The following is an 18,919-nucleotide window of genomic DNA, read 5'->3' on the forward strand; positions in this document are numbered from 1 at the left end:
AGCGCCGCCGAAGCGCCGCTGTTATCAGCCTGCAGTAAAAACGGCATTTCATATTTTTTTTCAAGCATAAACTTACTTGTTCCTCCAAAATTAACTGCAACAGCGTCCCAACATGTGTCCTTTTTAGTGTTGTCTTTATACAACATGTTCCGAGGATCATACAATTCACTGCACTTCTCCACTTCAATTATTAATTTAATGTCATCCATGTTGAAGAACTTCGCTGTTTGCTCCGTAAAAAAACGGGGGTCGGGGGTAAATTACGTATTCTCCACTCAAGCCTATGTGGAGAATACGTAGCCCACCCACTCTCTCTCTTTTTATCTGTATCACTGCTTGTGTGGCTGTAGTGCATGGGCAGAGGCGGACATTTAATAATGTGGTCGGTAAAAGTGGTAAAATTAAAACTCCAGGACAACAGAGGGTGAATACAAAGTATGGGATGCATATTTGATCTTTTATATCATATAAAATATGTCGTCAATATCGTTTAAAATCGTTTTTCAGTGTGTTTCCTGTCGCGATACGCTCACGTCAAGCGGAAAAAATAGACTCGACGCGTAAACGATCGCTGCACGGCGCTAGGCCGCCGCGGCACAACGCTACGCTTCAGCCTCCGGTGTGTTCAGCGCTGCGGTTTAACATGGGAGTGGATGGGAGCCAGAGGATTGACGCTGCGCTTACGCCTCGCTTTGGCGTCGCTTCCGCGTCCGGTGTGAACCCGGCGTAAGGTCTCAGAGTGGGTGTAGTGTTGAGCAACCAAATGCCTCTTGTACCGATCTCCACCGGACAGAGTTTTGTGTTCCATCCACCTTCTACAAATTGACCCTCTTCCTTTAACGGGTTACTCCAGCTTCTCCTCTTATGGTACTGTCAGCTCAACCAGGACCAGAGCACACCATATAAAAGAGATGCTCCTTATAACTGACTCTAGAATCAAAGTGTTTTTTATATATATCACAAAATCTATGGCAACTTGAAACTTTCTGTTTACATCCCCTAACTGTGGGTGGGGCGGAGAGGTGGTGTGCTCTGTGACTCTATTTGACCACCTTCTGTGACCTGCTCCTGTTTGTCCTCAGGCCTCCGATGTGTCCAGGAGCCGGGTGGCTTCTCTGATGGCCCGGCCAGGAAACAGTCTGGTAGCCGCCATAAGAAGCCAGCATCACACTGACTCACCAATGACCCCTCCAAGTAGGCACTGTCATAGCACGCCATTTTTTATCTGGATCATTGTAACTATTCTTTCCGTTGACGTTTCTGTCTCTCTCTCATATCTCAGCTTACAATGATAAGATCGTTGCATTCCTCCGACAGCCGAACATTTTTGAAATGTTGCAGGAGCGACAGCCCAGCCTGAGCAGAAACCACGCCCTCAGGTAAGAACTGAAATAATGACGTGTTGTATTTATATTCCCTGTCCATATCTATGTAGTGAGAATTCCTCCACCACAACCCTTTCCCGACAGACAAATGTATCTAAAGTGAACGCGATTCTTCCAGTCAACTTTAGAGAATCAATTATTTCCTCTGTGTTGCTTAGGCTGTGTTCATTGCTGTGCAGTGAATACAAGTGCATTATTACTGCTGCTCCTCTGTCATTGAGTCATCATATTGTGGCCAAAAAACAAGTCACAATGACAAGATTACCACAATATCCATTGAAGGTTTTAACAATAATGATAAAAATTTTCATTCAGTTAGTAATTTTTTTTAGGTTTATTGCATTTTAGATCTTTTTTATTATGCCAAATATACTTCAAATCGTTTTAATAATATGATATAATCATAAACTAGGGTTGTGAAGATAGATGATGATCTCTGTGAATAAAGATGGTCTATACTTTAATGTACTAGATTATCATTCTTATTCATAGTAGCATTACATTAATATTGGATTTCATTGAGTCTGCACAACCACCACAGGTTCACATCACAATACACACACAAAGACACACACACACACACGCATACACACACATACACCACTCTGACTGCCCTGTTTGTGTGGAGATGCCCTGCTGATACAGATATGGAGCGGAGGAGGTCAGAACATATCCGTTTCTGAGTCTGTCTGTGTTTCCTTTCTCCTGATTGTAAATACAACTTTCAGAGGGAGACAGAGAGAGCTGCAGTGATAGCTGTGTCCATGATGCTCCTCCACCGCTTTGAGAAAGAGGGGTTTTGCTCGACACATAGGTTAGAGATAATGTAGTATGCACCAAATGAAATGAATGCAGCATTGCTTGCAACAATCTACATGGCTTCTCCAAAAGTTTTAAGACTTTGTATAATTTGTTTTCATTTTGTCAAGATAGATTAATTAATGGTGAGGCTCAATTTCTGGAGACAATAGTCTGACCGATTGTCGCCAGTCAGACAGGTCATGTAGTGTAAACATGGGATAAGACCTCATAAGATACTCTTTGTCTAGTTAACCCTCAAGGGGCTTTTAGTGCCTTTTCAGACCCAGATTTAGTTTGCTGTGGTCTAAATCAGTAGAGTGTGTTTTTGTGCATTTTTTCTGTGTGGGTTTCTTTTCAAACAGAAAAAAATCAAGCAAACAGAAATGCATCGCTTCACTCAATTTCCTGCCTGGTTTTTACTGCCAGTCCACGATCCAACCACAGAGCCTCTCTAATCTTTGGTCAGTGCTGCCCACAAAATTAATATAAACATATAGGTCCCTGAGTTTCTGAAGTGTACTCCAGGAATTTTTCTAAAATACCTTTGCAAATCAATCATTCAATCAATCAAATTTTATTTGTATAGCCCATTAACATGGTGTGACATCCTCTGTTGTTAACCCTCAGCAAGAGTAAGGAAAAAATTATAAAAACTCAGAGAGAGCCACATGTGAGGGATCCCTCTCCCAGGACGGACAGAAGTGCAATAGATGTCAGGTGTAGGAAAACATCATCAAGATTAAAGTTTTTAGAAGCATTGATGAGAGTAAACATTTAGACGGATAACTTCAATACTATATGTCAATCATAGTCTATGGTCAGCAGACAGCAAGATCATGATCCGCCATCCAGATCGGATGCCACTATTGTCCACAGTGGCAAATGAAATGTGCCAGGGTTGAAGGATCGTGCTGCATTGATGTCATGTAAGAATAATGGTCATTATGATTTTACAGTTCACACTGGCAGTGGAGGCGTGACTGTGCTCTCTAATCTACTGGAAATACAGACTGAGGATGATTAAACCTTCATTGATATGATGTTTGACCATTAATTCACTTTAAATTTACCTCCATTAGTATGGTTACATCAATACGTCCACGAACTTGGGTCGCAGTACCGAAAATGGCTATCGGTATGAACAAGAGATTGAATTGGACTCTTGTTTTGATGATTGTTCAGGGAGAAGATCCACTACATTCGGACAGAGGGGACCCAGGGGGTTGAGAAGCTGTCATGTGATGCGGACCTGGTCATTCTGTTGAGGTATAGAATCTCATTGACTTCAACTGAAACCAGTATCAACGTCTTGTTTCTTGTGTATTATCTTCACGAATGACTGAAATAGCACCTTCAACGTACACTCAGATTCTATGTGCTGTTTTGTTAGATAAGATTAGATTAGATTAGATTCAACTTTATTGTCATTGCACAGTACAAGTACTTATACAACAAAATGCAGTTTAGCATCTAACCAGAGGTGCAAAAAAGGCAGTAAAAGTGCAGAGTATTATGCATAATTAAAGTGGAAATGTAAATAAATAAGATACGTTATCTGCTGTTCTGTCTGTTTGTGCAGTTTATGTGAAGAGGAAATCATGTCCTATGTTCCACCTCACCCCATCCACCCCAGCTTCAGCTTCTCTCCTCGCTGTTCTCCCGCCTCCTCTCCACAGAACTCTCCCGGTAGGTGGACAGTTACAAATGTCTTGAGTTCATGATTGTAAAATAGACTGTAGATTGTAATGAAGTCGGTATTAGAAACGTCTTTAAAAGACTTAATATGAGTTAGTGAACTTCCAGAAGTGTGTACAGCACAAATGTGTTTTCCCTGCCACCACAGCTTTCTTTGTTGAGAACTACATTTTGGTTTCATACTATATATGGAGAAAATGTTATAGATTTATTTCATTGAGCAGTTCAAATCAGTTTAAATCAGTGCGTAGCTGTAAGGACGTGAAGACACATCCTTTATCTACTATGACGCTGATACACTCTTGAGGCCTGTTGATAGCACGAGATGCTTGCTACTCTAGTTTACTATTTGAGTTCAAACACTCATCCGAAACCCCACAATAACAATCACTGCTGCTTGACCGAGCGTGCTGTGCTGCATTAGAGTCCAATTATGTTATCATAATGAGCTCCACTATTGGGCCACAAGTGTGTTCGCGTGTGTGTGTGCGTGTATCTGTGTGTTTGTGTATATTCTATCGATGGAAGGTTCTATAAAGGGAAATTGGGTCACAGCAGGGAATCCTGGCTCGTAATTGTGCGTCATTTGTTAGTTGTGTATTGCCTCTGTTGAAACAAGTGTTGAGCTGTACTGCTCCATATCAATCAGTCACAGTCACTGTGAGAGAGATCCATCATCCGGTCAGTCCATTTCGTATTGACTTTTGAAATATGAAAGGCAATGTGAAGATCCGGACCAGCCTTAAAACCTTAAACCCGTCACCATGACTACTTGATCAGCAGTTTCACACCTTGGTCTACCATGACACCCCTTGGATTATTTGCTCCACAATTTTTATTAGATTGATGCTACTCTGACTTAAAATAGGAAGAATGGTGCCACTTTCATTCCCCCTCCTCACCACGAATGCCTGTTTCTTGGCTATACAACTTTGGTGAAGGGTAACAATCTCCAGTGAGAGGTGATTACCTGTGGCCTTAATGTCCAGAATCAGACCCATGAGTTGATGAGTAATGCCAAAGTGTAGATCAGTTAAAATTACTAAAAAGTCTGTGATGCTTTGTCTATTATCATCAATATGTACAATGGGTGTTCCACTGGGCTTGGCATTAGGTCCCCTTTTATTTGATCTATATATTAATGATCTTTCTGATAATATCAGTTGTGTTTTAATTCAGTGGGACTACACAGTCAGTGCTGCTGTCAACAGAATCATAGGCTTTGTTTTTTCTCTACATGAATATCCTTTAATCCCTCTGACCATGTGTGGCTGCTGAGGGTGCTGTTGAAGTTATATAGTGTTGCTGTAATAAAAAATGTAGACAATGCTTTCCTTGTGCAAAACAAATTGATTGAGTCTTGATCTGAGGATTCTGTCTTCTATGTTAAAGTGAGATAATCCAGGGTTTCATCAGGTGTTTATATTATTTGAGCATTTCTGTTAAAACATTGATCTATGTTACAAAATCTTTGTGATGAAGTATTGCATCATTAAAAACAATTTTAAGTTAAAGTTTCTTAGCTAAAGTTAAAGTTATTTTTTATATATTTACAGTGGTCAAAATCTAAAGCTTTTGTATGTGTATTCAGCTCTTTACATTGAGGCTTTATCATTCCAACCTCCTCCAATATATTACAATAGTATAAAACGTCAAGTTATATAAAAATATTAGTTGTGTAAATTAATGAAATCATTTTAATCTGTGTGTACGTGTACGTGTACGTGTACGTGTGTGTGTGTGTCTGTGTGTGCAGGCTTACAGAGGGCCAGGGCTCCAGCTCCGTACCGCAGAGACTTTGAAGCCAAACTAAGAAACTTCTACAGGAAATTAGAAGCAAAGGGCTACGGCCAAGGACCGGGCAAAATTAAGTAAGACTGGCTATAAATTACACAGATGAAAATAACTGACAGCGATTATACTGCTTTATCAAATACTCCCATTAAACTATAAGACTTAAAGCAGATGTCATGTTACAATATTTTATATATCTGTCAGGTGAGTTATTTGTCAGTTGGTTGTTGATGCCATAGATACAGTGCCACAACATGTGGCTTCAATTTAAACTGAAATACTTCATAAAGTGATAAATTGTTAAATAAGTAAGAAATGAACAGTCCAACTTATTGAAATATGTTATAGACTTTTGGTGAGTGGTCAGATGTTTTGATGTTATTGTATAGAGGGAACTTGTAACCTCAATGTTTTTAAACTACATGTAGTTCTAGTGTGATGTGTGGCCTGTTGGGGTTGTTAAAGGTTGCTGATCAGGAGAGAACACCTACTGGAGGGAACCTTTAACCAGGTCATGGCGTACTCCCGCAAAGAGCTGCAGCGGAACAAACTCTACGTCACCTTCCTGGGGGAGGAGGGGTGAGACACCCACACATACACATGACCAGTGATGTAACAGCTAAATGTATTGCGCCGCTGTGAGTTACGTGGTCACAAGTCCGCATTTTTTAGATTTATTATAGCCATTTTCAGACATATACTCCGGAGAAGTCTGGAGTCTGTCACACATACATTAGTGTTCTCACATGCAGCCCCTCCAGAGAATGTCCTGAGGTACTCTGAAGTTCAGTGTATGCTGAAAGCAGCTGTTGAAAACTCAGAGAAGTGTCAGAGAAGCATGAATAAATAGAAACAAATGAAACAGAGGCACTACTCACTCATACGACTTGATACACAAACTAATACAGTCATACAGGACCACAAGGATCAAAACTATAGAGAGCAGATAAACTCACACATGCACAAGCTACACAACAAATGAAAGATTAAACACGATCTGTTAGGCCACACTGATCACTAGTATGTTTGACTACAAAACATACATATTTGATGACTCTGAGAAATGTAAACACATTTACAACATAAGGAATGAAGGAGATTAGAGCGAAGAATGAAAGGCATGTTTACAAGGTATTGCCCCATGACTGCAGTTAAGCTGTGTGTAAGGATCAGGAGTAGAGGAGTTAATGTCGGGCAAATCATTTCTCAGCTTGGGATTGGCCTATTTACAATGTTGGTGCTGTTCCAAACTAATTTCTTTCATCCGTATTCAAACGTTTTTTATGCTCTTTTCACTTTAAGCATCTGATTCAGCTTTGTTTACCAACCAGAGAACGTCCATATTAGTGACACCGGATGATCAAATATGGCTTCTTATGCGATTGATTGGCTAAAATGTCTCTGTGGTTTGTCTTTGAATAGAAAATATTCTTGAATGCGAATTGCATTAGTTTTGTCATTCATCAGTGATTGAGTTTAGTGAAAAAGGCTTTTAGAATTATTGCTTTGGGAAGTATGAAATGTCAGAGCAAAATCCATGGTATAGAAATCCCTGCCTGTCGCTGGGTATATTGTGTGGTCTGTTTTTATCAAATGATACTCTTATTAGTCATAACAAGGCTATATTATCAGTTTGTGTCCAATTGCTCTATGAACTAAATATATAAAAATGTGTCCTCCTGTCTTCCCATCTCTACAGGTTAGATTACAGCGGTCCATCCAGGGAGTTCTTCTTCCTCTTGTCTCAAGAGATGTTTAACCCGTATTATGGCCTCTTTGAATACTCAGCCAACGACACTTATACTGTTCAGATCAGCCCAATGTCGGCGTTTGTCGAGAACCATCTGGAATGGTGAGCAGCCAAGTTAACACACACACACAGCTATCTATGACCAGTGTTCTAATAAGGACACATGTGACTAAAATGTTTTTCATCTGTGGTGATAAAAGTATATTGTTTTAATGTTTGATGGTTAAGTTATGGTTTCACTATTAATTAAATGTACGATGATTCCAATGGATGTCGCAACTGTTCTTCTTTACCTGTGAGAGAAAATTGCTTGGAAGTGTGATGGATTATTACCGTCATGTGACACGTTACTGATTGCATGCACATTCGGTATGTGTGTGTGTGTCTGCATCTGCGTGTGTGTGTGTGTGTGTGTGTGTGTGTTTGTCCAGGTTCCGTTTCAGCGGTCGTATCCTGGGCCTGGCTTTGATTCATCAGTACCTGCTGGATGCTTTCTTCACCAGACCTTTCTACAAGGCCCTGCTCAGACTGTTAGTACACACACACACAGAGACACATAAACAGACAATAAATACAGCATTTTTCATACGCCATTAACTTATTCAGGTTTCAGGGGTTGAAATCAGTATACGTTAATATCATAAAGGGTACAGCATTCAATCTTTTTATAGATTTATGAAGTAAGAAGACTTTTTTCAGCATCCAGTGTTCATAAATGAAAATGTCATTTTATTATTGTAACTTGGTAATGTGAACTTGACCACTATGGTGACACAATTTATTTGTGTTTGCTCAAGTTGCAATCTAAAGCTATATATATATATATATTTGTCTGTATAAAAAGTAGTTTGGTGCTTCAAATATGTGACCTGCGTGTGTGTGTTGGTGTCCTACAGGCCGACAGACTTATCGGATCTGGAGTATCTGGACGAGGAGTTCCACCAGTCTCTGCAATGGATGAAAGACAACGACATCACCGACATCCTGGACCTCACCTTCACCGTCAACGAGGAAGTTTTTGGCCAGGTCAGCTTCTGTGTGTGTGGGTGTGTCTGTGTTAGCTCAAACCCTGCCTCAGGTGCATATGATCTGTTCTGCATGTAGCTCTTTCATTTCTCCATGATGCTCATAGTGCTGTTTTACATGTTTTTCTCATGATAGCAAACTTTCACTAGAACGCTATGATAACTCACTCGTCAACTCGACCACTGCTGTGTTTCTAGGTAACGGAACGGGAGTTGAAGTCAGGCGGCTCCAACCTGCAGGTGACGGAGAAGAACAAGAAGGATTACATAGAGCGAATGGCCAAGTGGAGAGTGGAGAGAGGGGTGGTGCAGCAGACTGAGGCCTTGGTCAGAGGATTCTATGAGGTAAACAACTCTCAGATGTCAAGAACGGCATGGAATGAGTTTACAAACACTGAAAGATAAAGATAAGCTTGGAAATTATTGTCTCTCATTTATTAAAACAGCAAAAAGATCCAAGGCCAGCTCGAGGAATCAGTTTTGAAACAAATTCCAACAAAATACGCCATGCTGTGTAATATTTTTTGTTCATTTAGAACTGTCCTGGGACTTTATCACTATAACATGTGCACATGAATGCAGCCGCACACTGAAACGTGTACCTGTCTTTGTCCCAGGTGGTTGACTCCAGGCTGGTGTCTGTATTCGATGCACGGGAGCTGGAGCTGGTTATTGCCGGGACAGTTGAGATCGACCTCTGTGATTGGAGAAGCAACACAGAGTACAGAGGAGGTATGTTTGTGTGACAACAGAAACAATTATTTCATTTTCTTAGTGTGATTCTGAACAATAGGTTGACTTTGACCAGCAAAGACAAACAGGACCTTGTAGATATAATTAAGGTAGGAAAAAGTCTGACCATCATTATAAATATACAAATGCATATGTGGACCTCACTTCGATCAGGTGCAAGGTTCCTGAAAGGCCTTCCAGCATCTGAATCTGGATTTGAGTCTCACCAGTTGTTGATGTATTGTGTTTGGTAAATGGTCTGTATTTATGCCGAACTTTTGTCCTCTTGCTGATCACTCAAAGTGTTTTCCACTACAGTTTGTGCCATTCACCCATTCACACACACCCATTCATGCTGTATCTATGGGCAGCACTTTCTCTAACACACATAAATCACACACTGCCAAAGGACACTTGGATGAATGTGGAGTCAGCAGGTAGCCATTAGGTTTTTACACTTTAACGATTTTTACGCTAATATGATTAAGCAGTGGACTGTGGAGATGCTGGTAGAGGATTTGATGTAGGCTCGCTACCTGTCTCTGTTTTCGGTCTCTATGTATCATTGTACAGATGTGTAACCCATGTGAATCTTCTCATCTTACTCTCAACAAGACCCACAATGTCCAAACTATTACATGAAGAAAAATAGTCACCTCATGATGTCAGCTCTCCTGTAAAGATAGAGTAGTTAAGTGTCCCGTTCTCCAGCTTATTGAGAACCAACCTTCACAAAGCTGGATACTGATTGGTCAACAAAAGCGACTTCGTTTGAATTAAGTGTGTAAAATGTCTGTAATTGGATGCAAGTACGGAGAGCAAATTTTATATGTCAAATCTAATTACAAATAACTTTTTTTTATCATGTACACTACAGTATACGTTGATATAGAAATGTGTACAGAAATGAACAACTTGTCTGGTTAAAGTCAATGTTAACTTCCTGACCCCCTCTAACCAGGTTACCATGATGGTCACATTGTGATGCGCTGGTTCTGGGCTGCCGTGGAGCGCTTCAACAATGAGCAGCGCCTGCGCCTGCTGCAGTTCGTTACAGGGACGTCCAGCGTGCCCTATGAAGGCTTTGCTGCCCTGCGTGGATCCAACGGCCTGCGACGCTTCTGCATCGAGAAGTGGGGCAAAGTCACATCACTACCCAGGTATCTAACTTTGGTTCCTACAAAGAAGGGCTGCACGATATTAGGAAAACATGCGATATTCAATAACTTTCTTGAATAGTGCGATGAGGATATGACTTGCGATAGATAAGCAAAAGCTTAAGTATATGGTGTTAAAGTAATACAATTTTGCCCTAGGCTTCTTACAATTTGCTATGTAGAAAAAACCTGGACATGCCCGTTATCTTGTATATCAAATAGGTACTACAAGCAAGGTGGAAGGTTCACTCATAGCACAGCATCAGTTTATAAGGGGCCACATGTCGTGGAATTGTTTTGTGTTTGTAATGAGGAAATATATCCCTGTAACGTAAAGGTTTGATATTTGATACAATTGATATTCAAAGCTGCTGAACTCAGTAGATCTTCTTGACATGGAGGACAGAAAAAATATGAAAAAAATATCTTCGGATAACACAATTGCTGCCTGCATGTAGAAGAGACTGACAAAGATGTCAGGAGAGCCTTTGGTGTTGATTTTTGTAAACAAAAACATATACGTTTCAAACTATGTTACATCCTGCCTCCACATGCTCTACCACCCCTCACCTTAGCATTCTGAATATTCTGTGTTGTTGTGAACGCGTCTGAGCTGAGAATCTCCTGCTGCATGTGTGAAAGGCAACCTCAGCAGAAAGTCTGGACCCAATTCTCCGGACATCCTCCGGAGGTCATGTCTAGAAGCGGCTCTAAAATTACTTAGAGAGAGCGTCAATATTAACAAAGAATCCAACAGATTTTTATCTATAATGCATTAAAGGGCATCAATGAGCTGCACTGTTTGGACTTTTTTCACCAAAGGTCCTGTGCTGTTTTTTTTTACACTTTGGACCACAGCATGTACCTTGACTCAAACATTCAGGGAAACTAATGGAATTATAAGACTGCGCTAGCACTTTTGTGTTTGGTATACAGTACTGCATAACTGATGCTTGGAGCTTTATATAAATGCTCTGGTATTGCCCATATCAGTACACAAACAATCCACTGACTCAGCAGAAGAGCTGTTTTTTTGTTTTTTTCCCCCCTCCTCTGCAGTGTAAGTAGATGTGATATTGTTCGAGGCGTGTTCCTCTGACCTTACTGCAGGGCATTCATTAGGTAAACAGCAGTTAAAATGTGAGAGCGCTCAGCAGAAAGACAGAGCTGGGCTCACGTTTCACTGCAGAGAAGAACCACAGTTTGAACGTGTGGCGAACGGACTGGCATGTTAATGACGTTTCTAACACACCACAGATACAAAACGGAAAAGATCTAAAAGAACACTTATATCTCAGGATAAAAAAGAGGGCCCAGACACGAAGACGCTGAACTTGGAAAGACTAGATTCAAGAGTTCGTGATGTGGGAAAATGTAAACAAAGACATATGATCCCTGCAGAGAAATAATACATCATGTCCTGTCTCCTGAATTCTGCACCACCCCTCACAATAACACTCAAGAGATTTATGTGTTGTTATGAAACCATCTGAGTGTATAACCCCTTGCTGGGTTCTTAATATGTGCAAGACAAAGACATAAAAGACAGGAGAAATATTACATCATCTTTTTCTTTCACATTAAAAAAGTAATGAATGAGAAAACCTAATACAAAGCTTGATTAGTTCAGTCTTTGATTTGCTTGGTCTAGTGTGACCAGTACCTTATGCTATCTAATATTATTGAGCCACGTTAGATTATTCTGTTTTGAAATAACCTATTTGCAAATCGAAAAACTATAAATGTTTACACCTGTACATTGGATACATCTAATTTGAATAACTGATTTGAGCTCCAGGTTATCCCTTCAAGCCATGACTCTGTACCCCTCTCTCTCTCTCTTTCTCACTCTCTCTTTCTTAGGGCTCATACCTGTTTTAACCGCCTGGACCTGCCTCCATACCCTTCATATACCATGTTGTATGAGAAACTGCTAATCGCTGTGGAGGAAACCAGCACATTTGGCCTGGAATGACATAGACAGAAAATGAGGAATCAACATTGCATCCGTCCAGGTGACACACCTGGCTGGGCCATACTGTGAAGGAAAAAGCTCTGGTTCTGGTTGGTTCATGTGGCACAGATACCTGGATTGTACTGAACAAAGAGGTTTTGGTCGTGTGGATGTATTCATGTCACTGTCACGGTACCATGTGTTGAAATCTTTCACTTAGCTATGCGGGTGTTTATGAAAGCACCCAGCATTTAGTACACTACGGAAGGTCGAGAGTTATTTTTATATTAATCATTAAGACCGTATAATATGAAACTACTGATATGGCAGTACATGTATACAAAAAGAAAGGGTATACAAGATGGATTCAAGATCATTTATAGTTGCATGCCCCAAAATGCATAATCCATCCAATGATAAAAATATTTATCTATAGATCATAACAAAAGCAAAGTAAAAGTAAGAAAAAACAGTGACATGCCTGGTTTGAAAGATATTCAAGTAAGAAATCAATAAGTAATGAAAGATAGAAAATGCCTACACAGAAAAAGACAAAGAAAAAAAATGAATAGAATCAGAAAGAATAATAAACGGTATAAAGACAAGAGAAGTTTAAATTGAAGCATGTTAGACATCGAACGGGGGTTGGAGAAGTAAAATTACACTTTTACTTGGAAAATGTTGTCTGCTGAGGGAAAATTTAGTTTTACAAGATTTGCATCCTGTGAATCCTTCAAATCGTGACGTCAAAATTTGTAAATCTTCGTTGTTAATTCAAACTTGAATGCTATTGATGCGTGCACAGTCCTGCACAAAAATTCTCAGGTGGTTTGCTGCTCGAATATAATTCTGATAACAGTAAATTATTTACTCATCCATTCAGATAATCTATAAATGTTGCTTTAAAAAAGTAGTTCAGAGTATAATGCAGAGGCGTAGCAGCAAAAGGAACAATCATCTTTGGTTTTTAATCTGGAGAGCCAGCAAGAATCTGCATTGTGGCAGGTCAATAGGATCTCAGACTGGGACCTTAAGAAATGCGGGATCAAAGAAATGCAATGTAGCAAGGCCTCAGGTAGAGCTTGACAAACAAATCTATAATTAGAACTAGTGTAAAGATGCTTAAATTATATAAACCTTGTCTGTTTGCTTCATTCTAAGAAGTAGTGACCGCACATTAACTTTAGCAGAACGCATTTGGAAAACAAACAAATTATTCCGCCCACTAGAAGGCTGGTGTAACTCTTTTCCTATCCACAAGAATGAGAGGGTCCACTGTGCAGGCGTCCGTGCCCCCCCCCCAATATGTTAGCATACATGAGTAAACAACTCAGTATGGAGCGGTGACACGGGAGAAGTGCTGAAAGAAAGAAACAGGAATGGTCTGGCACACAGGAATTAGGAACAGAGTAATAGTGGACTACTTCATAATACAAAAATCCTTCAGTTAAGAATTGCGCTACAGAACGCTAACAGCTAATCCAGCGAATGGGTGTGTCACACCCCCTTAAATGGGTGGGTCATATGGGTAGTTACAGGCTCTGCAGCTACTACAATACCTTCAGTTCCAGTTCTGATAATACCTGCATCTTCCCATTCTCTGTGTCCCAGGGGCACAAATATTTTGTAATCTTTGGACAGGAACAGAAAGAACTTCCAACAGTCCCTCCAAGCCGTCTGGCTCTGCAAGGCTATTAACAGCAGAGACAGTGATGTCATGTCTCCTTTTTCATAGTAGCCATCAATTCCAAAACAAGGGCTTCTGGGATTTCCTCTGTGTAGTGTGGTCACGTTGACCCAGCAAACAGGTAGTTCATGAGTCCTTGACTAAAAATAATGCCTACTCCAACTGGATGAAGAGGACTTTTTATGAATCCTGTTGGCCAGAACTGTGCTTCATCTGTCAGCATCTCTGGTCCTGCTGTTTGAATGGGAGCTTTGTGTACTCTTATTCAGGTCTTCCACTGATGAACCTCTCTGTCTGTGTACCAGGGTGTTGCTCTGTGCACCGAGCAGGTACTCCAACATCTGAACCTTTACTGTCTCAAACAAGGGGACTAGTGCAAAGCAGCATGTGGGTCTTCAAGGGCTTCATCAGATTGGGATCCTAATCTGATAAAGGTGTTCTGCTATTAACTTCTGGTGGACAGGGGCCCTTGGATGAACCAGTGTAATATATGCAATAGTTAATAGACTGCAACATAAGTCTGTTTCACAGTCTGCCATATTCTTTAGGACAGTGACTGACTGCAGTGTTCCCTCCACATTCCTGACCCTCTGTCTACATCTCTTGTCCAGTAATGAAACTGTGCCTCAGTTACTTACTGCCTCATGTGTGACCTGTGATTTTCATACTTGATACTTCATATCAGTAAGGTCCTGAGTTCAGAATTTGCATTGGTTCATTTTGAAAACTGCATGTTCCTCTTGGTGTTCACATGGCTTTCCTGTCACGCTCAAAACACAACTCGAGTTTGTCAGAAACTCTGACACCGGATTTACACTTATCATCTTCAACCGTCTTCATGCACAGATATTAAATATCTAATATCAAAAAAAGCTCAGAAAAATGCAACCAGACCCATAACAGCTGGATTGAAATCTGACACATTTTAGCAAGATGTGTCAAAGGTGTAAAAGCTTTAATCTCTCAAGGCCACATACGTTACAGTTTGTCATTGCAACCATTGAATAAACTGTATAAGCTTAAAGGGAAGATCCACTGATTTGAAACTGACACTGAAGTGTTCTCAGGTGTTGCGTGGTACCACTGCATATGTGAAAACAGTTGTACAAAGCCTTTTTTAATCTCCGTAGTGAGCTGTGTGAAGGCTGATAAATGTCTCCAAGTTATGTCTCTTGTGTCAGTGCCAGCTGGGTCTAAAGATGACTATTTCGAAAATGAAAACAATCTGCGGGTGGGAAGTTAAAAAGAAGAGAGTTTACCACTGTCACGTAGCTCGCTCTTCATCTCTGAGGCTTCAGGCTACATTAGCCTCTATTAGCAAAACAGAAAGTTGCAATGAGGAAGAAAGTGGGAAATAAAAAAGTCGGATTTTATTTATTAGCAGTCCATTAATGAGTCGTCCCTGAATTCTTTAGCTTAAGTTAATTTAGTGCCAAACTCTAACCACTCCTTTACCACACCTATTTGCCATGAGGATACTCTCTACCAACCTTAAACAGAATGTTTTTGCGATAAATTTGCAGGATATTGTATAAAACGAGAATTTTGTTTGATTGTTGACCTCGGATGGAGAAAAATTACCATTATCTTGGATTTTAAATAAACATCCGACAGAGACGGTGTATTCTGGCAATGGGGTTAAGTTATGAGTCAAGTGCAAATGGGGCCTAAATTAAGAGATTGGCCACCTGCTGCCTGTTAAAGATTCAGCGACCCACCTCCTAATGCTCCATAGAGATTCCAGGCTTTTTTGTTTCCCACACAACGTTATATTTTATTTATTATACTGTTAACAGTTGAATTCACAAGATCAATGGAATGATGCGTGATACAATGCTTGTTGTGTTTGATCTGCTCAATCACTGAGAATAATCAAAATGGGGTATTGGGACCCTGCAAAAGCAACAGAAATGAGGGGTACCATGTTTAATTGTTGCAGTAGGACAGACCACAGTTTATGTGAAGAGTAGACATTGTGAGTTTAGCAATAGATTTGATCAGAGTCCGATATAACTGTACTGGCAGTGAGAACATTTGCAACACTGTGGCGAGGCCTTATCCACACATCTCTCCGACCTACAGGACAAGGCTGTGATTATGTTGCATTCCCAGTGTTTTTTTTCTACAAATCTTTTGTACTGTTATTTATACTGTATTGAAATTATAAGTGAAGGAAAGTCCTGAAGCTTTCCTTGAATGTTTTGTTTGTTTGCTTTTTTTTTTATTTTCATTTTTTTAAGAAGCATCAGTCCAACAGTTTGCCTTCACTTTCGAAGCCTTTGTGTTTTAGTATGTGTCTTTTTAATTATCTATTAAACTAGCTGGTCATTTGTCGCTACATTAAGCGCTGCATTAAGCTACGTAACCATTCAGTTCACAGTGTCTCTGTTTTTTCTAATTAACACTGTCACTGGTGGCATCATCACAATCATTATTAAGGTTCTGTCAATGCCTTCACTGATTTTTCTTCCATGTCATAGCTTATATATATATACATATATACATATATAGATAGATAGATAGATAATTTTACTGTACCATGAATTTAAAAGCCAAGTGTATTCAGTAAGTAATCTGTGCTAGAGCAATTTTGACAACAAATGAAATGCATAAAAATAAGAGATTTTTGTATGTAATTTGATGTAAAATGTAAAGACAGTGTAAAGAAGTCTTGCTCTTATTGGGTTTATATGTTGAATACATCTATTGTAGATCTTGAACACTGGTATTTGTTCTGGAACAAGGAATAACACTCCCATAACACGGATGCATTAGTGCATCCGAGTCAAGCTATCAGAGAAATATTTAATTAAGCTTTTGGACAAGTAATGCATTATGGGGCGTCTACACATGGGTGAAGTGGTGGCAAATTGTAGCAGCAGTTTGGTATTTCTGTATGTTCAAGTTATTTATTTTTCTTCATTTTTATTTTACAAAAGGGAATTTTAGCAAAGGGAATATGTGAATGACTCGATGGATGGTGGCCAATTTACTGGGAAGTGACACTGAAGCATGCATATTCGTGTATGTGTGTCCGTGTGTGTGTGTCCATGTGTGTCTGAGAGAGAGAAAGAGAGCGTGTATTGCACATTCTGGGTGTACATAATGTTGAATAGTACAGCTCTGTCTGAGAACAGGTTGCTAAACACTCAGGCTGTGCTAATGCTCCACCATACCATACAACTGTTTATGAAGCTCAATAAAAAAGGTCACTTTGTTACCTTGCTGCCATTGTGTGTATGTATTGTACAGACTCAAACTCTGTGTGACACTTGAATGGCCCCTGTGTATTGAATTACGTCATATTTATGGAGGCGGCCATGCTTTTAACAGTTGTCCTTTTTGACAAACTTTTGATTTCTTTTAGCAACTGGAGGCTACCACAGGTTCTCCTTTGTGTTTGGAAGGGGAGGGTGAGGTGAGAGGTATTCAGCTAAAATATACAACTTCACCACTAGATATCACTAAATTATACACACTGAACTTTTAACTGATAGGAATAATGCTGCAATAAATAAAATTATAAAATAGAATTCCTCAAGTCTAACACATTTTACCTTTGTCATTTTTATATTGTTTGAACTAACTCATGAAGAATGATATATAACATACACTTGCACCTTGCTACACATTGGTACATAATTGTAAGATGGATTGTAGCTAATGCCTTAGGAACGGTTCTGTAGCTGTCTCATGCTCTGTCAGACTAGTTGCTAATATGAAAATAATTAGATTATAATTTATTGATGTAATTATTTTTATTTAAAATAGCTGCACCAGTTATTAGCATGATTAGTTTTAGAATCAGTATTATCATCGTGCAGCGCACATCATCCTGCGGCGCACATCATCCTGCGGCGCACATCATCCTGCAGCGCACATCATCCTGCGGCAACCATCATCCTGGGGCGCACATCGGCGCACATCGTCTTGCAGCGCACTTCATCCTGCTGCGCACATCACCTTGTGGCGCACATCATCTTGCAGGGCACATCATCCTGCAGCGCACTTCATCCTGCGGCGCACATCAACGCACATCGGACACTTCATCCTGCAGGGCACATCATCCTGCAGCGCACATCATCCTGGGGCACACTTCATCCTGCAGCGCACTTCATCCTGCGGAGCACATCATCGTGCAGCGCACATCATCTTGCTGCGCACATCGTCCTGTGGCGCACTTCATCCTGCTGCGCACATCATCTTGTGGCACACATCATCTTGCAGCGCACATCATCCTGCAGCACACATCATCCTGCAGCGCACATCATCCTTGGGCGCACATCGGCGCCACATCCTCCAGTAGCGCACTTCATCCTGTGGCGCACTTCATCCTGCTGTGCACATCATCTTGCAGCGAACATCATCCTGCGGCGCACATCAACCTGTGCCGCACATCATCCTGTGGCACACATCATCCTAGGGTGCACATCGGCACACATCTTCTTGCAGCGCACTTCATCCTGCTGCGCACATCAACACATTGGCCACTTCATCCTGCAGCGCACATCAACCTGTGGCGCACTTCAGACTGCGGCGCACATAAAAGGAGGACGGTTGGACCTGGAGCTAGAAGTTCCACCCCAAGTAACAGCCTTTTGATTAAATATTGATATTCTAACATTTAACAATACAGGACAAAATCGATTCATGTATGTGGGTCTAGATACAGCATTAAAGTCATGAAGTTATTTTGAGAAGTGATGGCCTATTTCAATGGCAAGATAAAAAAAAAAAGAATCAACAGAAGTATACGGAAGCGTATTGTATTCAATTTTATTTTAAATTTTTGGGGCATTTGTATCGGAATTTCCAAGATAATTATCCCAGAAAAACATAACAATTTTGTTGTGAAGTGAATGTAAAACGCTTCTGTAGAAGAAAGCCTATTTTAAGTTCAAAACATATTTAAGGTGTTTTTTTCTCACTTTCTGTACGT

The 18,919-nt window shown here is 40.3% G+C and overlaps 1 protein-coding gene across 1 annotated transcript in view; it reads left to right on the forward strand.

Annotated features, from left to right (window-relative positions):
- The window catches only part of LOC133932784 (E3 ubiquitin-protein ligase HECW1), a 66,301-nt gene extending 49,101 nt beyond the window's left edge, over window positions 1-17,200 (forward strand). Inside the window, exons 19-31 of the mRNA XM_062379630.1 lie at window positions 1,083-1,194; window positions 1,283-1,379; window positions 3,369-3,452; window positions 3,766-3,872; window positions 5,638-5,752; window positions 6,141-6,254; window positions 7,375-7,527; window positions 7,857-7,955; window positions 8,322-8,451; window positions 8,649-8,795; window positions 9,068-9,182; window positions 10,144-10,342; window positions 12,203-17,200. Of these exons, the coding sequence (XP_062235614.1) occupies window positions 1,083-1,194; window positions 1,283-1,379; window positions 3,369-3,452; window positions 3,766-3,872; window positions 5,638-5,752; window positions 6,141-6,254; window positions 7,375-7,527; window positions 7,857-7,955; window positions 8,322-8,451; window positions 8,649-8,795; window positions 9,068-9,182; window positions 10,144-10,342; window positions 12,203-12,314 (1,584 nt within the window). The 3' untranslated portion in view covers window positions 12,315-17,200. The remainder of the gene's footprint in view (window positions 1-1,082; window positions 1,195-1,282; window positions 1,380-3,368; window positions 3,453-3,765; window positions 3,873-5,637; window positions 5,753-6,140; window positions 6,255-7,374; window positions 7,528-7,856; window positions 7,956-8,321; window positions 8,452-8,648; window positions 8,796-9,067; window positions 9,183-10,143; window positions 10,343-12,202) is intronic.
- The last annotated feature ends 1,719 nt before the right edge of the window (window positions 17,201-18,919 follow it).

Source organism: Platichthys flesus, chromosome 21 (genome assembly GCF_949316205.1).
Source record: "Platichthys flesus chromosome 21, fPlaFle2.1, whole genome shotgun sequence".
NCBI classification, from domain to species: domain Eukaryota; kingdom Metazoa; phylum Chordata; class Actinopteri; order Pleuronectiformes; family Pleuronectidae; genus Platichthys; species Platichthys flesus.